Below are 24668 nucleotides of genomic sequence, written 5' to 3' on the forward strand. Positions count from 1 at the left end.
CTTTAATATAAAAGCTCTGCATGTGTCTTTCTAGTAACATATCCCAAGATTTATGTGCATCATAAATAAATATGTCTGTGGTATGATAAAGTGTAATTCCACTGTATTTGTTATTAGGAAAGGGAATAAGGTTTCCCATATGCTTTCACTATTATTCCTCTTGTAACTGTGAAGATGCTGCCAGCACATTATCCGGAAATAAAAGCTACCCATCACTGCTGCAACTATTGCAAGGTGGGTGTTTAGAGAGCAGCTCTGTGTTACAGACCAGCGGGGATTTACTATCAGCCTTCAGGCTGCAGATACATTTCAAAGCTCAGCAACAAGAGGCAAAGCCTCAGACTAGCAACAGCCTGTCATTTGTTTGCTTAATACAAGGGAATATTTTGGGTTGATAATACACACATTGATAATATCGAAGGGAGGTTTAGACATTTCCAAAGATGAGGATCTTGCCTGAGACTTGGATGTCAAATAACTCATGCCCAAGATTTTGTGAAGGGTGAGAGGAAATTGTCTTTGGAAAAGGGAGTTTATTAGTCTTTCACTGTTACGGTTTTCATTGGGTGGCACGGCTAACAAGCCGTGTACACTGCACTCTGAAGACAATACAAAGACTATCCACTGACATGAAGGTACAATGAGGTTTAATTGAGTAATGTGTTGGGGGAAAATTTTTGGCTGAATCATGTACTAAGTACTTGTCCTCGCTTTTCTCTGTTGCTATATTGGACAATATTCTGTACTGTGCCAGTTTAAGAGGACAAGCTTGTAAATGTGAAAAGCTACAGTTCATTGTAATATATATAGACACAGGTATATGCCTGTAGATCTATGTGTGCACAAAAGGCTGGAAAGAGAGCACTGTAGGATGGTTAAAACCAGTCTTGCAATATTCTTCTGCTATTATCTGCTGATTGATAGGAAAGCTCTGCAGAAGGATCTGGACAGGCTGGATCGATGGGCTGAGGCCAATAGTATAAGGTTCAACAAGGCAAAGTGCATTTGGGCCACGACAATACCATGCAACACTCCAGGCTTGGGGAAGAATGGCTGGAAAGCTGCTCATGGGAAAGGAGCCAGGGGTGCTGGTTGACAGAGCTGAACACGAGCAGCTTGTGCCCAGGTAGCTAAGAAGGCCAACAGCATCCTGGCTCATATCAGAAACAGTGTAGCCAGCAGGGCCAGGGCAGTGATTATCCCCCTGTACCAGGCACTGGTGAGGCTGCACCTTGAATCCTGTGTTCAGTTCTGGGCCTCTCACTACAAGAGAGATGCTGAGGTGCTGCAGCAAGTCCAGAGAAGGGCAATGGAGCTGGTGAAGGGCCTGGAGCACAAGTCTGATGGGGAACAGCTGCGGGAGCTGCTGGGATTTAATCTGGAGAAGAAAAGGCTCAGGGGGGACTTTATCACTCTCTACAACTACCTGAAAGGAGGTTGTGGTGGCATAGGGTTAGTTTTTCTCCCAAGTAACAAGCAAAAGGACAAGAGGTAACGGCCTCAAGCTGTGCCAGGAGATGTTTAGGTTGGATATTAGGAACAACTCCTTCGCTGAGAAGGTGATCAGGCATTGGAACAGCCTGCCCAGGGCCATGGTGGAATCACTGTACTTGGAAGTATTCACAAACTGTGTAGATGAGGCTGTCAGTGATATGGTTTAGTGGTGGCCTTGGCAGTGCTGGGGTAATGGTTGTACTTGATCACCTTAAAGGTCTTTTCCAACCCAGCTGATTCTATGATTAACCTGATCAAAGCCAGATGGTTAGATGGTTTGAATCCATTCTGGGTTTAGTCATTTCAGTGGCTGGTTGCTGGTGCTATAACCTTAGTCAGCAAAGGTTTGAGGTGTGCTAAACTCAAGGAGAGAGAAGGAGCAAAGAAGGGGGAATGCAGAGCACACAGAAGAGCTTGAGGAGCAAGGAAGATTTTCAACACTGGAAAAATATCACCTGTTTTTTAGCAATTTATCAACTTTCTGCTGCAAATTCTTTCCAGGATCTGAATGTATACCTTGTTAAACAATCCCATTTGGGTAGCAGAGCATTAGCCAAGCAAAACCTGTCAGAACAATCTAGTACTTATGATTTTTAACCTGCTCTTCCCATATAAAATATGGCACTCCTCCACAACTAGGAGAGTAATAGAACCTCTCATGTCAGAAATGAGTAGAAATTTAGTGTAATACCTATAACTAAAAGGTTGATATTTTGCTGAACATATTTTTCTCGGTTTAATGATCATAAGTTACACTGATTCATACTTTATACTGCAAGTAGCTATACAGTTTTCAATAGAATTATTTAGAGGAAAAAGTACTACCTATAATGACTAAGATCAAAAGCAACTAGATTTAAAAGTTAACTGGCTTAGTAATGCCACTTTCTGCATACCACCAAAATACATGTGAATGGCTTTGAAATAGGAATATTTTTAAAATTAAAAAAAAATACAAACATACCCCCCTACCCCTCTTTCTGTGCATCTTTTGTTTTCAGAGATAATACTATGCAAGCACTTAATGTGTTGTTGAGCTTGGCTTTCTTCACTGTCTTAACTGCTAGAAACTCATTCACTATAAAGACTTATAGCTAGTGTTGTTCTATATGTGAGAACAGAGAAAAAATGAAAAAGCAAAATTTCAACTATTGTGAGACCTACAAAGGGATGACAAAAATTAGAAACACTGATTTTCACTGAATAGTTATTGTTATCAGACATTATTTTGCTTGGAAGACATACCTTTCTTCTAGGGTGTGGGCTGAATTTTTCACCAAAAACCATTCCCTGTGGAAGGCTCCATATACCACAGGAATGTGTTCTCATTCAAGTGATAAGTTGAGGGAAATAATAAGAAATTTCAAAATTACATTCCCATTCTCTTCCAAGGAAGCCAAGAAAACATGTAGTATAAGACATCAGTAACCACTTTCTCATTAAAAAAAACTTGCTAGAAATGTTTACTCTCCCTTCCAAATAATTCACTTTCTGTACTTACAGCATCGTACAGCATTCATCCTGTGTAATTTAGAAAAGCAGGGATGAGGACCTTGAAGATAACCAAGCATGCCTTTCTAACAGGAAATACTTCACAGATGCATGATGCTTGGGAGAATTCAAGGCATTGCAATACCAAAAAAGGTAGTTAGAAGCAGTTTTAGAAGGCCTGGGGATAAGTCATCCCTGTCAGCAATGATTTAGCAGCATCCAGCAACAGATGAGCTCCATCAGCCAGTAGGAAGTTCACTCAAACCCTCTTTTTCTTTCTGGTGGCTGAAATACCCTGCCAGACCTCCCAACTGCTGGGGTGAGGAGGCAGCTACTACCCTTGCTCAGGGCCTTTTCCACAGTCCAGGAAGCAGCCAGTTGTCTTCCTTTCTCAGGGAGCTTGGAATGCACTGGCTTGCCCTGAGCACATACACAATGTTAAGCTGGGAAAACCAGGGGGGACCATTGGGATAATTTCGTGTGACATCCTAAATAACAGGGCATACAAACTCATTCAGTGATCTGGGCATCCAGCTTCATCTGTTAAAACCAGCAGAAGCCTGGACTTTTCTGCTGCCCTGGATCTACCTTGGGTGTGGTGCCAGATGGAAGGGCTCCTTGTTAGCATGACTTTCCTTTCTATGAAGTCACTGAAAGATGGGTGAAAGACTTCTTCATACTTTTCAACAGTTACACTGTACCACTTGAATTTCTCAAGGGTGTAGGTTTGCTTTTTCTTCAAGCCCCTAGTCCAGAGTGATCTAAAGAAGGGCAGTACTTCAGTTTTGCTCTGAATATAGTTTTCCCACTTTTTGAAATGATGTGGTTATACTTTTTAATCACACACCTGAAGCATTTCCTCTGGATCTTAGAGAGATTTGTTCTCATTTTACCTAAAATTACTTTGGCTTATTTTTAACTTAGACTCTGATTTTTCTGATTTTTATGGAGATGGTGGGCAATGGACAAACTTGCAAACGGCAAAAGTAACAGGCCACAGACACAGCTGATGTATAGGTGCTAGAAGTGGTGTGAAAAGTATAAAGAAATGGTATGAGTGAATTATTTGTGATTCTCATTGCATTCTTTACAAGGGGTTATAAGGAAACATAGCAATTAATAAGAAAGACAAAATTGGAAAAGTCAGAATTTAAAAATATCTGTTCACAGACCAAAAAATGCTGGAGAGGCATGTTTCTGCTCCTGTATTTGGATATTTTGGATATTCCCATTTTTTACCAGTAATAGCAGGAACAGGAACAGAGAAATCAGAGACTGCTGCAGTTTCTTTGCTCCCCTCCCAGTCCAAAAGCTTTAGAAGCTCTTCATTTAAACATATGGAAGTACCCTCTTAAAGGCACTGGTAATATCTATCATCGTGCAAACACACGAGTTCTGAAAACTGAAGGACAGACCTGAACTCTGTATATATCACCTCTGTTCCAATCTCTCCTTTGTGATTGAATGTGTGTTGAAAAAAAAAACTTAATTCCTCCCCAAAATATATGTCAGGTTTTAAGCAGTAAATTTAAAGTAGACATTTGAGATTGCTGGTAGGAGTTCAGAATTTTGAGATAAATATCCATGATGAGAACTCGAAGGAATTTTTATTTTTATGACAAGTTACCCAAGTAAATAATTTTCAAGAGCAGTAAAGGAACAGAAAACCACTCTGATTAAACCTTAGTACATCCAAATCCATAAATTAAAGAAGATAAATCAGGTAGCCTCCATTAGTCCATCCCTTACATAATTTATAACAACTGAGTGCCCACTAATAACAGGTTGGGTTTTCTTTTTCTTGTTGGTTTTGGTTGGAGGGTTTTTTTGTTCATTTGTTGGTTTTTTTTGTGGTGCTGTTTGGGGTTTTTTGTTTGTTTGTTTAAAGAAGCAATTCTGAACAACCAAGGAAACAAGAGAAAAAAAAAAGACAGCATATACAACTAAAAGAAAATACATTTGTCAATGTCACTTTTCTTTTACTCTGTATTTCTATTGTGCCAAAGAAGGGGAGACTTTGTTCTTTTTTTGGCACAGACCAAAAAATTACTTAAGAGGAACTGTAAGTCCTAGTCTCTGTGTTTTACTATTAATAAGGTGCAGCAAAATGACTGACACCAGCACAGTTTGCTGCAACAGGATCCTGATCAGTGAACATGAATTTTTAATTAACATACTATTTTAAATCTAGATATTGTCCCTTTAAAGCTTTGAGATGGGATGGTTTGCCCTTTCATTACATATTTTAGTGTTGGGGTTTTTTTCTGTGATTGATCAGAGCTAGATGACAGTTCTGCCTCTGCATTCTGGCCTCTCTCATGCTAGCATTCCAAAAGAATTACAGATGAACAAACCCCACCTGCCTTGTGCAGACATGGATACAGGGCAAGATGCAAGAAATGTCTCTTCTTTGTGCAGCTGTTGTAAGGGCCAAGCAGAACTGCAGCTGTAGGGAACATGGGAGCTGGGGCTTTCTTCAAGAGATTTCTTTTGCTGAAAATGCTTCAGCTTTTGAAAAATCAGAATTGACAAGAAATAAGCTTTAAGCCCATTCACTGCCCTGCTGAAAGTGCTGCTGGCTCCTGTTCCTGCTGCATTCAACCTTCACGGACAGCAGCAAGCCAGCAGCAGGGCTAGTGCCAGCAGACTCTAACCTCCAGCCACAGGGAAGCACCACATGTTCTCAGCTTGGGCATGTGCTGGTTTTAACCTTTCCAGGATTTGCCAGTAGATTTCATTAGTATTCCTAAAAAGTCCTTCAGAGTCAGTAGTGATTTATATTAAAGACTCTCAGTGATTTCTCAAATAGGCTGTAAATCTTTGTGGCAGTAACACCGACATAGGACAGCAATCACTGCTAGCAGGTAACCAGTGCAGCCATACCCTGCTCCTACGGTACCAGAAGCAGGGCCCGTGCCTGCTCACCACCATGCCTAATGCCTTTGATCTTCCCCAGCCAGATATGGCTGGAGAATTGGAAGCAATCCCACTGACTCATCTACAGGGTCCTGCTTAAAAGAAACCCTGCTTTTCATTAGTGCTCTTTATTCTTAATTCATACTTTTTGCCCTGTTAGACTATCCCCTTGCTCTTTATTTGAGATTTTTGTTGCTAGATTTTCTAACAAGTACAAGATGGTTGGCTATGAATTCCCTTTTCCAAGAAGAGAGACTGAATAATTGCCATGGCTATTTATTTATTCATGTACCTTCACGTGTGTAGTAGGGCAAGGTGCTCTCAATGCCTGCGTCGCTGTCCTAGCATCAACTCTCCTGTAATACTTAACCAAAAGCCTTCTGAGTTCTCAAGTGATTAGCCAGTTAGTCATGAATAGATAGTAAACTTGCTACAGCATCAACAGATTCATCTAATTCATCTCAAACTACCAGAACCTTTACTGGAACAGATGCCTTCCTCTGTGATGAATTACATGCAATTAGACCCTGGACAGTTTCTTGACTTTAGGTTTGAGTCACAAAATGGCAGCAGAAGTAGATCTGACAAACTGGATATTCCACTCATAAAGGAAAAATGAATTTTGCTGTTTGCAATAAGCATATTACATATGAAAGCAAAACATGAGGGTTTTTTCTCACTTCAAATAAACCCACATATCCTCTCAGACCTCACACTAAGACAGCTACTCAAGGGAAATGCTAAACAGACTCAAGGAGTAGCTCTATAATAAAAAATAGATCTGCAGATAGAGCTGGCTGTGTTCAGCACCACCAGAGCCCTCCCTATTAATTATTTATATAGCATTACACATTAGCATAGTACTTCACAGAAATAAATACCAAAAAAAAGTGAAGTCCCACATCTCAGGAAGGCAGGACAATGGCCGAAGTGCTGCTTGCCCCACTGGCTGCACTGAGTGGTCTGCAGCCAGCACTGGGAATTTTCTGGGCAAACAGTGTCTGAAGAGGGAATGTAAATCTGTGAGGGTTGAGAGCTGTCCGTTGATCTGGTGCCTCATTAACAGCTATTCAAATCAGGTTTGGTGTAGCCAAATGGGATTCCAAAATCTCATTAAAGTTTTGACTAACCCCAAAACTCCTTTCAAAATCTAGCCAGGAAGTCAATAATGTGAATTCTTTATAATTCCTATATTATAGTATGAAAGAATTTTCTGATTTAAAATTCTGTTACAAGCATGCAAAGTGGGCTGAAATCTTCACCACACAGGAATCAATGACTCAGCTTCACTGGGTTTATAAATTTCTCACTGAGTTAGGTTTTAAGAAGTGCAGATATAACTGATTTCATTGTCCCCCTTATGGCAGAAATTTGTGCTCCAAACTGAAAGCTAAAAACTAAGGAACCTGGAGTCCTGGCTTTGCAATGACCCTGTCAGTGATGCCAGGCTAGATATCTCTTCTTTTTTATTATGTTTTTAAATTTGGTTTTCCTAACAGAGAAACAGTAACTAGCTTTTTCACATCATTTTTATGATAGTTATTTTGATTATTACTATTTCATGGTAGTCCTACAAAGATTGCATTTGCTTTGAAGATTGCCAAGACCACATAAGGCATTGTCAGATTTTTTTTTAGCATAAATTTGTGTGAGGGGGCGGGAAGAGGCAATCAAAAATCACATCCTGACAGCAGCTGCTCGCAGTGGAAAAAGCACTGCTGAAAGTATTCTTTGCTTTTTTTTTCTCTACAAACTTGCAGCTGGAAATAAAGAGCAAAACTACTACTTCGTAGTTCTCCAACTTCTCACAGACCACCAGCAAATTTCACAGAGCAGCTTGGGAATGAACCTCAGGCTATATAACTGCAACAGCATTAAGGACAGATGTTAAGAACAAAAATGAATAAATGCATTACAAGGCTTCTTGGTATTATTAACAAGCCTGAGAAAACTGTCTTGAAGTGAAAAATCCAGGCAAAACTGTCATCAAATCTTAACATAATTTTGGTTAGAAGGGATTTCTGGAGGTGATCTAGTCTAAACCCCCACTCAAAGCAGAGGTAACTTCAAAGTTAGATCAGATAATATCTCAAAGGACAGAGATTCCTTACCGTTTCTGGGCAACCTGTCCCAGGCAAAAATTCTGTTTACTATGCAATGCATACAAACATCATGTATAAAAAGTTTTACTGGTTTAGCTACATTTCTATATATGCACATACTTTATTTCCGCTCTACATATAAATAAATGTGTATATAATGAGCATATATATACATACTTTATGCACACACATATGAAAGAAAAAAAACAAACCTGCAGCAGTGGAATCACTGTCCAGTGCTAGGATCCATTCCCAAATTAATGATGACTTTGAGTAATGGCAAGTTAGCTCATTTTTGACAAGACTCTCAGTCATATCCCTCAGGATGGTGATGAGGCAATGTAACCTTGGTCATGCAGTCCTGACATGCCAGACACTGGCACATCCTCCCGCACCAGAAGCGCTTCCTAGAATGAGTCTGTGGAAGCAAAATAATTCATGATGACAGCAAATTATAGTTACACTGAAGAGCAGAAATATAGAAATATCAAACTTCCCCTCCTTCCCTTGATCTCCTTCTAAACTGTAGGAAGAACTACAACCTTTCTCATCTGCTCTCCACATTGCGCAGTCCTTAGAGACCGGCCATGGAGTAACTTAGGATCATGTTTCCTTAGGGAGCTCCATGTAGAGGAGTGCCCCATAGGCTGGGGCCCCTGGGCAGAGGACCACAGAGATCCCTGCCACAGAGACATGAACCTTGCGTTTTTGCTGGTTTCCAAAATTCACATTCACAATATTGCCTCTGGGAGGCCACATACATGAGCAGGAGCCCCAAAAGAAGTGCTTGGCTTCCTGCTCCACACTGGGGTAATGTTGAGTCCTGCAAAACTCGAGTCCCTCCTAGGCTTCTCCTGATGCTCTTGGACACATTCAGCAACTCTGGGAAGGTCCCTAAAACACATGCCAAAGTCAGGAATTTGGTTCTTTTTTGCAGAAATAATGTTTAGAGCTGCTAGAAGGACATTTTGACAATATCAGTCTTCATGCTAAACAATCTCTGTGTTTCGCGAGGTATTAGGATTTTCCTCCAAAACCAGATATTAAGTTTTCACCAACTGTTCTCACAGACACTGGTCCCTTCTTCCCAAATATCCCCCGTCTCTAACACTATTACCTATGATGTGAGCAGTTTCTTGAATGAGAGGCACATGAAGCAATATCTGTTAGCCTGCCTTTAAGATGATGACCTGGTGTAAAATGCTGGATGAAGGACAAGGATCTGTGTATTAATTCCTGAATTTAATCCTTTTTTGGTTTAGCTAAAGTTTCCACTCCCTATTTTCAAAGAAAGGGATCACCAATCCCTTTTATGTGCATTTGCACAGACACACACACTGTTGCCTATACCGCTGGCTCCCTACAAAAAGCCCCCAATATTGATCACATTTGCCTCACTTTCCCTGATAAGAAATACAAGATTAACCTTTGTTGGCTTAATTAATCTGGCATGTGTCCTCTGCACCCTACAAATCATTGCATATCCAAAGAAGGACTCATGCTTTAGCAGCAGTATTGATCCAGGCAGACCTTTGGTTTAGGAGTAAAGCCTCTTTAATTACTTTAGGTGACTTTCAGGGTTTGTTTTGGGTTTGTTTTGGGTTTGTTGGGGTGGGTTTTTTTTTTTGTTGTTGTTTTTACAAAGTCTTGGGAAGACTAGTATGACGTTTTAGTGTCGTTGTCACTTAGCTTAGATTTGGAGTTTTGGTCCCCAGAGAAACACCTTCTACCTCAGCCGGCCTTCCCATGCTTGCCATCAAAATTAGAAAAAGTCATTCTTTTACCTTCTCTAAGGATTTGATAACCTCTACACTTTCCTTAGCCAGAGGTGTTTTGACCTTTAATTAAAAGGAAAATTTGTTGTCTTCCATTCAGAAGGCAGCAAATAATGAACTCATTAAAATGAGGTTAGTGTTCAGGCCTCAGAGCAATAAGAGCTGAAGCCTCATTAGCAGCTAACAATCCAGAACATAGCACATAAATAAACCTAATATGGCAGAGCAAAATGCCTTGGTGCATTAAATTTAAGCAGAATCAAATGTTTACAGTTGCTGATGTCTGGGCATGAAGTTTTAATGTACTTAATAAAGGAAAGCAAATTGCTTCTTATTAGGCACGAAATGCTACTGCAGATATTGCCCCAAAAAGTTTATTATGTAAATGAAGGGTAGAGTTCTCATTAACAAGGACATAGCAGGAAAATATCACTTCTTCTTAATAGATGCACCAATTATGAAGACACTGCAACTTCAACTCTATAAAGGTATTTATATGGATTAACAGCAAAGACTGATGAATGTAAATGCAATATAAAGAAGAAACCATATCTTGTGACTGTCAGAGAGAAGCCTCATTGGCAAAGCAAAGAGTCAGTTAATAAAATGAAACCCACAAGTTTTGAGAGATTTCAGGCAATTAAGGTTTTGTATTTGAAAGAATGGCTTGAATTACCTCAAAAATACCCCATAGTTTACTTGGCCTGGCAGTGAGATAGGCCTGTTTGTCCATGTGCAGGTGTGCTCCATGGTTCTTTTCATGGAGAAGAATAATTATTTAGCATGATCTATTTAACTGTCTGAAACTAAAGCAACAGTGATTTCCAGCTGTTCCTTTAACATACTCCTATGAGTTCAACGGGGAACAGTAATTGTGTTCTCACATGCTTTCCTCCACTTACATCTCTTTTAAGCTCCAGTACTCAGAGGAAAAAAAGGCAATCCCACCAACTCTGAGGAAAAAACACACAGTGGTAGAGATAACTTAAATACTGTGGTCAGATGAAATATTTAGGAGAAAAATATTTTCTACAAAATTAGATTTGCCATGCCCTTCCCTCCTCCCCCCCCCCCCCCCCCCCCCCCATGAATTTCTCTTCTGCTGAAGTTTGAAGTTGTGGGCAGTCCCTACCACCTCTCCCTCAGTGCTGGCACCAGAGTCCTGAGGTCAGCATGGGATAGAGGTGGGACAGGGGAATGAGGGCTGCCAAAGGGAGCTGGGGATGGAACAGCAGGACCAGGCAAAATGTGAACAGATGTGTTTGCACTTGGCATTGGGCAGGATTTCCAGCTGTTAAAATTCAATAGCCCTTCTGCATCCGGCAAACCCTTCAAAATAAAATAAACACCTTGCCTCACAGGAAGGCTGCGCAAATCCCAGAAAGGTGTTGGGCACTGGATGCCAGGGATGTGCAGCTCCTCCATCCTGCTTCATCCAGGAGCCACAGGACTGTCCACGCAGCAGTGTTTGCAGCTGTCCTCACAGACAGGCAAACAAGCAGGGGTTCAAATCCACCCACCTGAGAGAATGCGAGAGGGGCGATGGAAGAAAGTTGTCTGCTCTTCTCCTGCTGTGGTACTTTTCTATGCTGCGTGCCCTTAAAGTCTGTACCTACAGGAGACAAAAGCTCTCATTATCTCTGGTGCAAAATTACCACTGAAGGCAATATGAGTTGTTAGCAATTTTGTTTGAATATATGTTTTTTAAAAATGAGGAAAGCAGACCCTAATCACATCAACAGAGACTGCTTTTTAGATTAAGGATGTGGAAGACATTAAACCCCCCCCCGCCCCAAACAGGAAAGTAATGACAAAATATGTTTGGAATGACTAGCTGAAAATACCTTCTTATTATCAAAATCAGGTAAGGTCATGAAAATGAAATTTAGTTGCATATTATAGAAATTAATATGCATATAAAGAAATTGAAATAAAAAAAATCTTTAGGACCAAGCAAAATCCAGTTTGAGTTACACATTTGCCCTTCTGACAGAGAATGCTTGACACACTGCAGGTTACAGGATTTACATCTTAATTCTCGCTCTGTGTTTTTAAAGAGACTACATCAGGCTGGAAGGCATCTGCCTATCCCACAGCTCTATCATGTTATCGAGATGTGAGTGTGAGGGAAATCAAAGAGAAAAATCAACAAGATAAAATGGTATTTGCTTCATGTACCTTCTTATACTATATGTTAAGTGATGATAATTTCTCAAGATGTTCATTCCTCAAAAGAAAATTGAACTGATTTTGCTCAGACCATCAGTCTTTCTCAACATCTGTAAAATGCTCTAGATTGCTTGGAAAATTATGTTCTAAATACAATGACTCAGTTTCTATGCTTGTGAATTTAATGGTGTCAATTTAGTGCCAGTTTTTACCAACTGGGGATTTTTCTCAATGTCTTTGCTAACAGTGGGGTTTATCTCTATAGTTTTACATTTTGGTGAACATTTAGTTGTTTTATATTATGCAAATATAGTCCCATATGTGAAATCGTCACAGGATTGAAATAACCCACTTACTAAATGCCTGGCAAGATAGGCTGCAAACCATACTGTTATCTTGATATTTAATTCTAAATCACAAGGTTTACTGTCACTAGATTGCTTGATTTCCATTAGCAAAGGAAGGAATTTGCTTGATGACTGTTGTAGCCAATAACCACTATCTTTGTTTTACATCTTCCTAAACACCCAGGAAATGTGTCTGTTTAAGAAATTAAGGCAGATGCACAGTCTGACAATATCCTGTGTTACATTCCCGAGCTGCCTCTTTAGAAGGCAGCCGTTAGCAAATGATGCTTCAGAAGAAGCTTGTGCTCCAACATGTAGTTTGCCCAATATGCCTCATTAGGTGGGAGTCAGTAACTTTGAACAGCTAATATCCTGCAGCAAATGCTGACAGAAGCTGACAGCACCTCCCAAAACACTGCAATACAAAGGAAATCTGATAAATCATGAGACCACCAAAACCTGACCTGCTTAGTTTGGCTCCACTCTGAATGATGATTGCACAGGCCACCAGTTGGCACCTCAGCCACTTAAACCCTGGTTTCATTATTCACAGTGGCCTGGAGATGTATTTAGATTGTGGTCATAAGTAGAATCTGTTGTTGTTGTTTAAATTAGACCAGTGGGTTGAGAAAAAAGGTAAAGCTATTTTCCTGTAATGTTAAGTGAAATTACTAAGGACCATACAAAATGTGATTTTTTCAAATGAAAGGAAACATTAGCTGGACTCAGACTGTGCGTAAATCACTGCATTCATTTTGTCTTTGAACTGTGCAAGAACATGAACATTCAATCAATAGAAACGTTATTAATTGATAATGGGAAAAGTTCTCAAGAGCCACATAATGGAGACACAGAAAATTGATGAAAATAGAGCTTATAACCCATTCAACACTGGCAAGCACAATAGGGAGATAAGTGCACTATCCATCTCACATATGTAGCACGTCCAGATTATGTGGGCTGGTGACTGAAAGCAGACAGATATCCGTGCAGCAAAGACTATCTTTAGCAGCAGTGCAGAGCTGACAACTAACAGTAAATGTAGATAACTCATGCAGGCTGAACCATCCTTTCTCTAATAGTTGGAAATGTGTCCAAGAAAAACGGTGACCAAGGCACCTATTTCTTCTATAAGCAATACCCATTTCCTCCATGTCAATTAGACAGGTCTTACCTTTTGCTTGGAGGACAGAATAAAAAAAGCGGGTTTTCATTTCTGACACAAACGCTACTTCTGCCATAGGTCGAAATTGGAGTTTTGCTCATTCACACTTTAGCATGAATTTGGTAATCAGACACAATCAAAAATGTTTCTGCAGGCAAGTAAATCCCAACACCTCTACATTTGAATAGCAAGTAGCATTCCTAATTTTACTTTGGGTTTTAAGTACTTTCATCAAGCTTCATTAACAACCAAAGCATGAGTGGCTTAGTGATTTAGTATATCTGAATGATGGAATTCAAGTCCTGCCATAGATCACTGCAAACAGTGTTCACTATCTTGGTCCGAGGTACAGAACTATCACCACCTTTGGTACTTAGGTACTATTACTAGCATTACAAGACCATCAAACACTGATAGAACAAATTAAGCTCACTGTAATGGTCTTATAAAAAAGAACGAGCCCAAAATAAAATGTGAAACATTTAGCAGGGTCTTCTTCTTTGTATCTCCTCAAGTGGACATAACCTGTAAAATGAGGCATTCCAAAAAATAATACTCATTTTTCTAAATGCATGTTCATTTCTTATTTATTTCAGGCTTTACTAGAAACTCAAAATTTACTGCGCACTCAGGTTGCAAATTTTACCTTCAACCTTGGATTTTCAGGAAAATTTTACCACACAGGTAAGAAGGAACTTCATGCTTTCAGGTAGTGGCAGTAAAATAGGTATCAGGACTTTAAACCTAGCTTTAAATATGCCCTTTTTAAGAAACATGTTGACTCGTTGAAGCAGTGGGAAATACATGCTCCACCATTTTAGCATCAGTGTCTAATTCAGTGTTCAAAGGGCAAAGCTATGTATGAGCTTCTCTGGAACATATAGATGTCCTTAGGTGCTTTTCTGAAAGATGTGTGGTAGTAAATCTTGGAGTTATAAAGGATGCAAAGTAGCTGCTGAGATATCTATAATTTCACTAAAGATAGGACAGCATGGAAGACATACTAGGGTTTTTCAAGTAGGACAGATGTGATAAAATACAAAAGATCGCTAAAGTCGTGTCTCTCAACCTCTGAAAAGGCAGAAGTGTTTGAATGGGATGCACAACATTTTGTTATGACTGTAAAGGTCATCTATCTCAGTGGTCTGCAAATCAAAAGGGATGATAAAAGAAAACAAAATGAAAAGAAATTTCAAACCCTGCTCCTTTCACATTCCATGCAGTAATGAGTTGCACACTTGCACTGTGTTTCTGTGGAAGATGAGGCATTTTAACAGCTCCTCCTCCTGAGTCCTTTCTGTCTTTTGCTCCATTTCTCCACAACACAATGCACCATTTTTTAGTTTTGGGTTTTTTTTTTCCCCTCCTCCTTTGCTCTCTCCTTAATACTTTGCAGCATCTCCACTCAGGCTTCTCTCTGCTGCCACTTGAGCTGTGCTGCTCCCCTGTACTGCTAAGGCAAAAAAAAAGAGATACGTAGAGACTCATTTCAAAGGAGACACTTCCTGTCCTTCTCCATTCTAAGCCCCATGCCCTTCCCACCTTTGAAGATCACCTCCAAAATCCTCAGCTGCCAACCCATTCAGCCACATTTAGCAACTCTTACCGAGTTATGCTAGGGAAGCTGAGAAGTTTATCTAGAAGAGAGGAGGAGGCATTACAGCAGCAAAAGGATAGGAAGGTAAGTTTAAAAGCTCGGAATGATGCAGCCCCAGCTGTCACAGGCCATGCGGTAGCTGTGGAGTAAGGCAGGTCACCCCTCACAATTTAGATGTAGCTGTACTTACCCTCATAGCAGGTATTTGAGCACCAAACAGATGATCTTACCCAGCTCTCATGGCTCTGTTTCACCACCCGTTAGAAGAGTACGAGGTCCCTGGAAGAAGGAGAGATGAGGAAGCATTTGAGGGATGAGTAGAGAGAAGTAAGGAGAATGTAGATTGAGTAGAGAATGATGTATTTGCATCCCTATTGCTTTCAAAGTCCAGGCTGTTTTCCCCTTGTGCAAGCATGCAATGCTAAGCAACTGCTGCCCAGGAAACCTTATGAACTAAAGACATACGCTGAAAAGCCTGAGAAAAATAAGAGGTAGAGAGAGATGGAATTACTTGCCCGGGGTCATATAACAAACCAGTGGCAGACCTGTGATCAGAAAGTAACTTGGGAGACCGAACTTCAACATTCTTCTCACTTCATCTTTACCTGCCTATGTAGTTATTCTTTTGAAGATTAATTTGGCACACACATAACACATCAAAACAAACAGAAGTAGCCCAAGGCTCTGAGCCGCTGTACCATGGGATGCTGCTCGGTTGTGGCCATCTACAGAGTGAAGGTGGTATCTGTCGTTACAGTGTCCACTGCAGGGAAAGGTAATTCGGGGAGAATACTATAAATAGCATGACATGGACAGTGGTTGGCGTACACCATGCAGCCTTTCAACAAAATCAAACCTATGACCTGCCAAATACATTCTTTTCTTCCTTCATCCCAAAGGCCCCCATATTGTTGTCACAGGTTTCCTTGCCCAGCTGATACAATGCTAACTAATTTCCAAGTTCCTACTGCCGTAGAGAGAGAAAATAGATGTGCCTGTGTGCCTGTCCTCCTAATGCTCTCGAGGATTACAAAAATGAACTACTTAAGAGTTCTAAGAGTTATCAAGAGTTCTTAGTAGTTTGCAGAACTACTTAATGAATTTAAGCATGTTACTGCCCCCTTTAAGGGACCTGCTGCTGCCTATACTCAGCTATGCATCTGAATTTTTAAGTGAACACTTCATTTAGAGGTTGGTGGTGGCGTTTTGTCATATCAGCTTAGTGGAAAGGTTTCAAAGTATTCTCCATACCATATACACTTTATTGAGTCAATAGAAATAAACCACGTAAAGGTATTCTTTAATTACCATAAATGTGGCTTGTTTACATATAGCGGCTTTTAGTATCAGATATTAAATGTTTTATTTGTGCATTTCAACTGCTGTGCCTTACTGACTTCCTTAATGTGTGATTTTCTTCTTTCCTTTCCAAAACTTGGATCATTTTAAGACTGCAGGAGGGAGACAAGTGTAGGAATGTGTTGGCAGATTAAAGTTATACATTTCCATCAGAAGATGTTGATGACATCTGTACTACAAATACCAATTCCAGTTGGTATGCCTGCACATAACTACAACAGCTGACACATCAGCCTCACTGCCCATCATCTCACCACCACCACCACCACACCCTTCTGTGCCACTGGTGAACTATGCACTGTAGGCATAACACTATTAGCAAAAAACTGAGCAGAACCTACTAATTATGCTGTTCTAGCAAACATGTTTCTACTTGTTCATGCAGTGGCAACAGAAATTAAAATGTTCTCTGTATTTGCATTTAAGATTTGTAAGGTTATTGATAGCAACTTCAAACTTACTTTCAGTTTTGAGCTCAAACAAGATGTCCAAGTTATGGTTACAGCTTTAAAATAAGGGATTATTTATCATGTGCAAATAAACTTTGAATTATTACATACCTGCGTAAAGTGCATACTGCATCTCAAAACACATACATGTTCACCTCCTTGCTTGTAGGTATTCTGCATTTTTCAGATTTTACATTAAAATGAAGATGGAAAGTTACATAAAGAATGTTGACTGCACAAGAAATTAAAACCTCAAAATCCCTTGTTTTGCTTCCAGTACTCTGAATAAGGATTGAGATAAAATATTTAAACAATATTAGCATTCACTAAATGCTCCATTAAACTTTGGTATGAAATTCTTTTGAAATAAGCTACTTAAACATTTATAAGATCAAACAACATTCTTTTTAAAGGCTTGTGAAGAAAATTATCCTCAAAAGCAACACCACCACCAAATGTTAAACTTCCAACCATTCAGTTTCAGCTCTGCTATTATGGGGGGTGGAAGGGAGTGGTTGTTTTTCTTTAAATTCGAAAGTGTTATGCTTTATCTTGTTTGATTTTTGTTACTGTAAAACAAAGTGACAAAATTGATTAGCTACATCTAATTTTACAAAGAAATTAATAGGAAAAATAGGATTTTAAAATATAGTTTTTAATACTGAAATTATTTCAAGAACCATACTGTACTTTGAATGTTAATAAGGCATTAGATTATACTTCAACCTAAATCTTAAGTCAGGTGATTGTGGCTTTTCATATATTTCAAATATTCTCTTTTTTTCTCTTCACCCCTCCTGTCAGTTTTCTACCTTTGGGTTACCAAAGAGATCTTTAATGGCTTCACATAGTCCTAATTCCTTTCTCTTCCATCCTATTTTGAAAGCCTATGTTAAATTTCTTCCCTCAGGCACACTGTGCACAAGAAGTCTTGCACAAAGGAGCAGACGTTTGCAAAAGGGGCAAGCTATCGGTCCTTTCTTTTCAATAAGGGATTACCTTGTAAACAAGGTTGTCTTCTCTTTCCAGCAGCGCTCCCATCAGTTGGAGCAACTTGCTTAGAACTTGCAGAGTGCTGCAAAGAAGGGAGTAAAGTGATTCAGTGACACCAGAAGAAAGTTTCAAAGTAATGCTCTGCTTGTGTAGCAGCACTCTTCAGAAACCACTGCCGAAGTGAAAAAGAAAACAGAGTTAGAGTGAATGCACGGAACAGCCACCTCTGTACATTCCTGCCTCGTGCCACAAAAGTAAACAGTGACATCCATGAAACATTCCTTGCCAATGAGTTTTGCAAAACACTGAAAGGCTTGTAAGAAGACAAGATATCTGTGTTTGCATCAGTAGACTGATCCTGACAATTATTTCTATAACTGAAGCTAAAAGAAAACATTTAAATGGTAAAGGAACAAGAGAGAAGGCTGATAATAAACTGAATATTGTTGAATAATTTCAGGGTTAAGCTAATGAAATGTAACTTTGCCTTCCGGATTTAAACAAGCGTTGCAGACACCTGTCTGCAGATGGTGGAAGCAGCAATGTATCATTTCGCAAATGGCAGGTTTTCTTTGTTATAACCGCACATGCTTGCTTCTGCCTGAAGCAGATACTCTTCACTAACAGAGGAGTTTTTACTGGTTTGACTTCAAGATTAAACCTGGCTAGACATTGAATGCATAGGAAACAACATTTCGAACCCCTTTGCCATTACAGCTTCACATCTTCCACTTCATTGTATTTAGAAACTATTGCAAACTTGGTTTACACTTCACCAGAAATAATCAGATTTCGATTTATTGAGGCTAATATTAAAGTAGCTGGGGGGGGGGGGGGGGGCAGTTCTTGGCATTGATAAGATTTCATTTTTACCCATATGTTTTCCTTACTCCTGTATTTTGTATTTGACAGTGACATTATTGTCAGGACAAACCAGAAAACAACAGATGTATGCATTTGTTTCTTTTTAAATACTTGACTGATTGTCATCTTCTGGCCAGTTTTCAAAAAAATCACCAATCTCAGACCCGGCAACCAGCATTAATATTCCTGACACTGTTTTGTCCTGTTAAATCCAAGTTGTCAGGTTATGGTGATAACAGATAGTGTGACATTAAAGAAAATTTAGAAAATGTAGTTTGTTGGTTTTCTAAGATCACAGACACTTAAAAAAACCCCCAAAAATCAGACTGGTTTTATGTAATATTCCTTTGTTTATAAATATACCAATAATTGTTCATATTTTAGCTAACTGCTTTCTATTCTCATCCAGAGAGCAGCTTATCTTCACCAAAAAAGGTTGTCAAGCACTGGAACATGCTGCCCAGGGAAGTGGCCCAGTACCCTGGAGGTATTTAAAAGATGTGTAAATGTGGCACTTGGAGACATGGCGTAGTGGTGGACCTAGTGGTTTAGTTTAGCTTTAGGGCTGGACTTGATGACCTTAGATGTTTTTTGCAACCTGAAGTATTCTGTAACTGGCACACAGTTCTTCGGGATGCCGCCTTGTCCAGCTACAACTACGCAGCATCTGGCAGGACCAAAGCAGGATACCAGTGGGTACAAGTTCATCCGATCTCCAATTTCCGGGGAAGCCTGAACTTCTAAATGCTCCTGGCATGCTACACAGCACAACAATCAGCCCTTGAAAACTAATTCTTGTTAGAATTACTGTCAGTTAACACCATGCCAGGAACACTGACACATCCAGGCCAAGGACGTTAGGTTTTATGGCGGACTCTTCTGTGTTTAAAAAACAATTATGGGCCTTTTCTGTTGTTACTTTTCCTTTCTTTTGCAGGGACTGAGGAAGAAGATGAAGGCGATGACCTGCTGTTGAGATCTGTGGATGAGTTTTGGTGGTTTCCCCATATGTGGAGTCACATGCAGCCTCACCTCTTCCACAATGAGTCGTCACTGGTGGAGCAGATGATCCTCAACAGAGAATTTGCAATAGTGAGTAAAAGTTACCAAAAGGCTCACTACGATACCTTGACATATTATAGTTATGCTTTCCAAGCTGTTTTTATGTTTATCTACATTATAAGTAGAAATATATTTACATAGATATACAAATAAGGCTGCAAGATTAGAAAGACAGCCCCCAAACATTTGTCACGGGGGGAAATGGTTTCATGAAAGGAATGTCCTTTCATGGAAAAAGCCACAAGCCAGTGCACCTGAAATAGTATTTAATGAGTATTATCACACGGAGCTATAAACGTACGTAACCATAATTGTTACTGCCTCTTGTATTTACACTGTATGCATAATCTTTGGTTTGCAGGAGCTTGAGTACACATACAGACTGCCGAACAGAGGCAAGAAATACGGGTGTTACAGCTGGCAGCTAAAGAAAAGACGTCGTTCTATTTTACATGAATATATTCATATCTTGTAATGATACTCTAGAAAATGGGGGCTTACAATAGCAGCCTGCCGGAAGCCCCTGTGTCACAAGATACATGTAGATATCAGATGTCTAAATAGTTTTGTACACATACAACTAATTGCTAATTTGACATCTAATTGTCTTGCTTTCAGTGCAGATGTGCATACCTTTGTGTATCTGGGGCTTTGTAAAATCAACAGCCTTTAAAGTATTTCCTTACATGTAAACTGTTTGAGAACCAGGAAACTGCCTTTAGCAAGAGCCCTCCAAATTATTCTGTTTCATGTGTTACTAAGATATTTATAATTTCTACTGTTTCACATCTAGTTGGTGCAAGGAAGAGACTTTCTCACATTTTCCATAAATGTTCTTGTCCAACTGCTCTGGATCAAGCAGGAAGCATGGGAAGTTTTGCCTGGCAAAATCCTTGCCCACACGTGTCTGAGTGACAGGCCCCAAAGCTGCCGCATCCACAGCCCCATTCCCACAGCCCTTGCTGTCAAATCTCTTCTCAGAGGAATAAGATTTTAACTGTGCTAGAGTTGCAGACCACCCAGAACTTTGCTATCCGAGTGTCATCTAATTTACATAAAACATAGAATCATAGAATAGTTAGGGTTGGAAAGGACCTTAAGATCATCCAGTTCCAACCTCCCTGCCACGGGCAGGGATGCCTCACACTAAACCATGCCACCCAAGGCTCTGTCCAATCTTGGAACACTGCCAGGGATGGAGCATTCACCACTTCTCTGGGCAATCTGTTCCAGTGCCTCACCACCCTCACAGTAAAGAACTTCTTCCTTACACTTAACCTGAACTTCCCCTGTTTAAACCCATTACCACTTGTCCTATTGCTACAGTCCCTGATGAAGATGAATATGGTTATATGCTTTAGAGCCTGGCTAAGGAAATGTCAGATAACATCTATTTTGATTATCAGTTGGGTTTGACTAACAATATTTTGGGGGTTTTGTTGGTTTGTGGGGTTTTTTGCTTTCTTGTTTTTATGTTTTTCTTTTTTTTTTTTTTGAGCGGGGGAGGTGGGGGGGGTGGTTGGTTTTTTATTTCTATAAGAAGATTCCCAAATCCTCTAAATACACTAATGGATTAAGCCTTAGATTACATTCTGCAAACTGATATCTCACATATTATTCTCCTTGTTTATAGGCAATGCAGTCGATACACAGAGGTAAATGGATTGCACAAACAGAAGCCTCTGATAGTACATATCCCAAAACCAAAACAAACCAAGCTTTCACTGCCATCCTTTAATCACAAGATATCCTTCCTCTCCTATTTTGTACTTCCTTATCTGACAAAACTAAGTAGAATATATTGAAGCCAAAGCATGTATCTCATTATTTTGTCCCTTGATTTGCTTGCTACATTATTATCTTCTGCACCCATTTGTGAGCACATGTGCCCAAAGCATGGCAGAAATAGGGCAAAAACTGTCACTGACTAAAAAGACAGCTGTGATCTGATAGGAATAAATGAAAGACACATAGAAAACAAATTCATTTGGAACTTGCTTAGTAACCCTCCTTGGCTTCAATCGCCTGTTTATAAACCAACTACTGATGCACATCAGCACTTTCTTTGCCTAAAAGGAAGCACTTCCTCTTCCCTTCCTTTTGAGCTGCCCCAACCACAAAGAAATAAGCTTTTAATATACCAGTTAAATACCAAGAATATGAAGACCAGTGACCACATAGCAAAGGCAAAGTATTCACATGTGATGAAAAGAGAGTCCAATTTGTCCCATCAATAATATCTGTAGTAAATGTTGGGAAGGAGATATGCCCACTAGCGATTGCTTCTAAAAATATTTTGTAAATTGTCTGCATATGTAGGATAACACCGTACTTTGCAGGCAGGATGAGATTTATTCTGCCTAACCTTAAGATCTTTCTGAAATAGTCCATCTTCAATAGTACTTTTGTTCTTATCAAGAGTGTGCTCTGACAGCATATCTCTAAGACTGCCTCTACCTTCCAGATTCATTTGGTACCAGAGGCATGCAGAGTCTATGTGTTTCTGAGACATGTAAAGCTTCCGCCATGCTGGACTGCCTTTCTTCATTTCACATCCTCAGAAACCTAAGATCTTAAATCCCAACATCTTCCCTGTCTCTTGGTAGTCTGCTGCTGTGCAAAGCATGTCTAGAATAGGAGTCATGGCGGTATCTGAGAGGCTTCTATGTAAGACTAGTGAAAAGCTGGCTTTTCCCATGTTCCTGTCAATCCTGGATCCGACACCGACACCAGAAAGCCCATTTAGTTAAGACCCCTTGTACTGTTTGCTAGGTGAAAGCAAACACCAACAACACACAGAGCCCCCATATCTCAATAGCAATCACCACATGTTTGCTGAACCATCTTGTCTAGCTTAGAGAGCTTTTCAACACATTTTTAAAGATTAGAATTGATCTAAAAGGAATCGAAGGCTGTAATAATTATTCAATAAAAATTACCCAGAAATGTAACCCTTGAGAACAAAAAACGTATGTCCATAAAGGGTAAAATACACCATTTTTGTGAGTGTTGACAAGCAAAAAAGTAGCAAATTTATTTACCAAATGAGAGAAACTTTAAAAAGTATTTCAAACTGACAGAGTAACACAGTATTTCTTATAGGAAATCTCACCTATGTGCATCAGTATTAGAAATAAATTCCAGTACTAAAAATATGCAAAGCTTATACAAAGTTTTTAACTTCAGAAGGTAACATCTTAAAAAGTACTGCATTTACTCTACCCCCTGCTGTTGGACAAAATCAAAAGGTTTAGCAAACTTATCTGAGTTTGTATTGGTAACTCTTTCATCTAATAAAAGTCTTTACACCAAGGGAAATCCTGCAGTTCAACTGGCTGTGGGAAGAGATCTACAGTAGTCACGAGATTTAAGAAATTAAAATAATAGAATCATGGAAGTGTAAAAGGTTGCTGTTTTATTCTTTCTCTGACAATGGCCAATACTAGATGTTTCTGTAAAACAGAGACCTTTAAGGACAAGAATGCCAGTTGTGTTATAACAGGTTGAGGTTTTGTTTCCTTTTATTTCTCATGGCACTTCAACAAGGACTTGTAATACTTGGCACAATCAGAAGCTGGCAGTTTTGTGTCAGACAAGTTCCTGGTAATATAAATAGTCTGTCTTACACAGGATGCTTTTTATTCACATTTCCAACATGCGTTCGAAGAAAAACTGCTACAGGAATGCAAACTTACTTATTGAGTATATATCTCCTGGAGAGCAGTGCTCATTCTGCATTACCTGGACTTTCCCTAGCAGAGGGGTTTTTCACAAACGCAAAAGCACACGCAGCACATGCTGACTCACGGCAATCGCAGCTCATTGCTGTACAAACAGGAAAGATGTCGAAAGAGGTTAGGAGTTTCAAGCAAATCTTCACTTGCTTGAACCAAGCTGATAATTGAGAGAAAGAAGCAGTCTTGGCAGATTGCTTCAGACATTTAGATCACTCATAGAAGTACCAGTCCTACTCATGGGAACTTTGGAGGGAGCAAAGATGAGCCAGACTGCCTTGGCAGGACTATGAGTTTCAAATTCCAGCTTCTCTGGTTTGGGTGCATCAGCAAGACTGCTGCTGGCCAGAAGAGTGGCCGCATGCAGGCATCAGAAGATTTTGAGTGGGTTTTAGTCTGATCCACCTACCACAATCTTACCAGTACCTGATGACATGAGGTGTACTCATGAAGAGCATACTCTAGTCTGTCTAACCCTTAAAAGAAGGCAGGTTGTGTGCTTCCAGACTGCACCATGAAACAAACCAATGCATGGGAAGTAGAGACAACTTGTGGAATTTCCTGCCAAAAATGCAATAACTCTTTTAACTATCTATGAACATTTTCAACATCTTCGAACTTGTTCAACATCTTTGTTGGTGACATGGACAGTGGGATTGTGTGCACCTTCAGCAAGTTTGCCCATGACACCAAGCTGTGTGGTTCGGTTGATACGCTGGAGGGAAGAGATGCCATCCAGAGGGACCTCAACACTCTTGTGAGGTGGGCTGATGCCAACCTTATGAAGTTTAACCATGCCAAGTGCAAGGACCTACACCTGGGTTGGAGCAATCCCAGGCACAGCTACAGGTTGGGCAGAGAAGAGATTCAGAGCAGCCTTGTGGAGAAGGACTTGGAGGTGTTGGTTGATGAGAAAATGAGCATGAGCTGGCAGTGTGCGCTCGAAGCCCAGAAAGCCAACCGTATCCTGGGCTGCACCAAAAGAAGCGTGACCAGCAGGTCAAAGGAGGTGATCCTGCCCCTCTACTCTGCTCTCATGAGACCTCACTTGGAGTATTGTGTACAGTTCTGGTGTCCTCAACATAAAAAGGACATGGAACTGTTGGAACAAGTCCAGAGGAGGCCACGAGGATGATCAGGGGACTGGAGCA

The 24668-nt window shown here is 40.0% G+C and overlaps 1 protein-coding gene across 1 annotated transcript in view; it reads left to right on the forward strand.

Moving 5' to 3' along the window:
• LOC308222042 (bifunctional heparan sulfate N-deacetylase/N-sulfotransferase 4) overlaps nt 1–24668 on the forward strand; it is a gene marked incomplete at its 5' end in the record, with an annotated part of 76442 nt that overhangs the window by 13858 nt on the left and 37916 nt on the right. Inside the window, 2 exons of the mRNA XM_080619554.1 lie at nt 14056–14143; nt 19659–19813. Of these exons, the coding sequence (XP_080475680.1) occupies nt 14056–14143; nt 19659–19813 (243 nt within the window). The remainder of the gene's footprint in view (nt 1–14055; nt 14144–19658; nt 19814–24668) is intronic.

This window comes from Psittacula echo (genome assembly GCF_963264785.1).
Source record: "Psittacula echo genome assembly, chromosome: 1".
NCBI classification, from domain to species: domain Eukaryota; kingdom Metazoa; phylum Chordata; class Aves; order Psittaciformes; family Psittacidae; genus Psittacula; species Psittacula echo.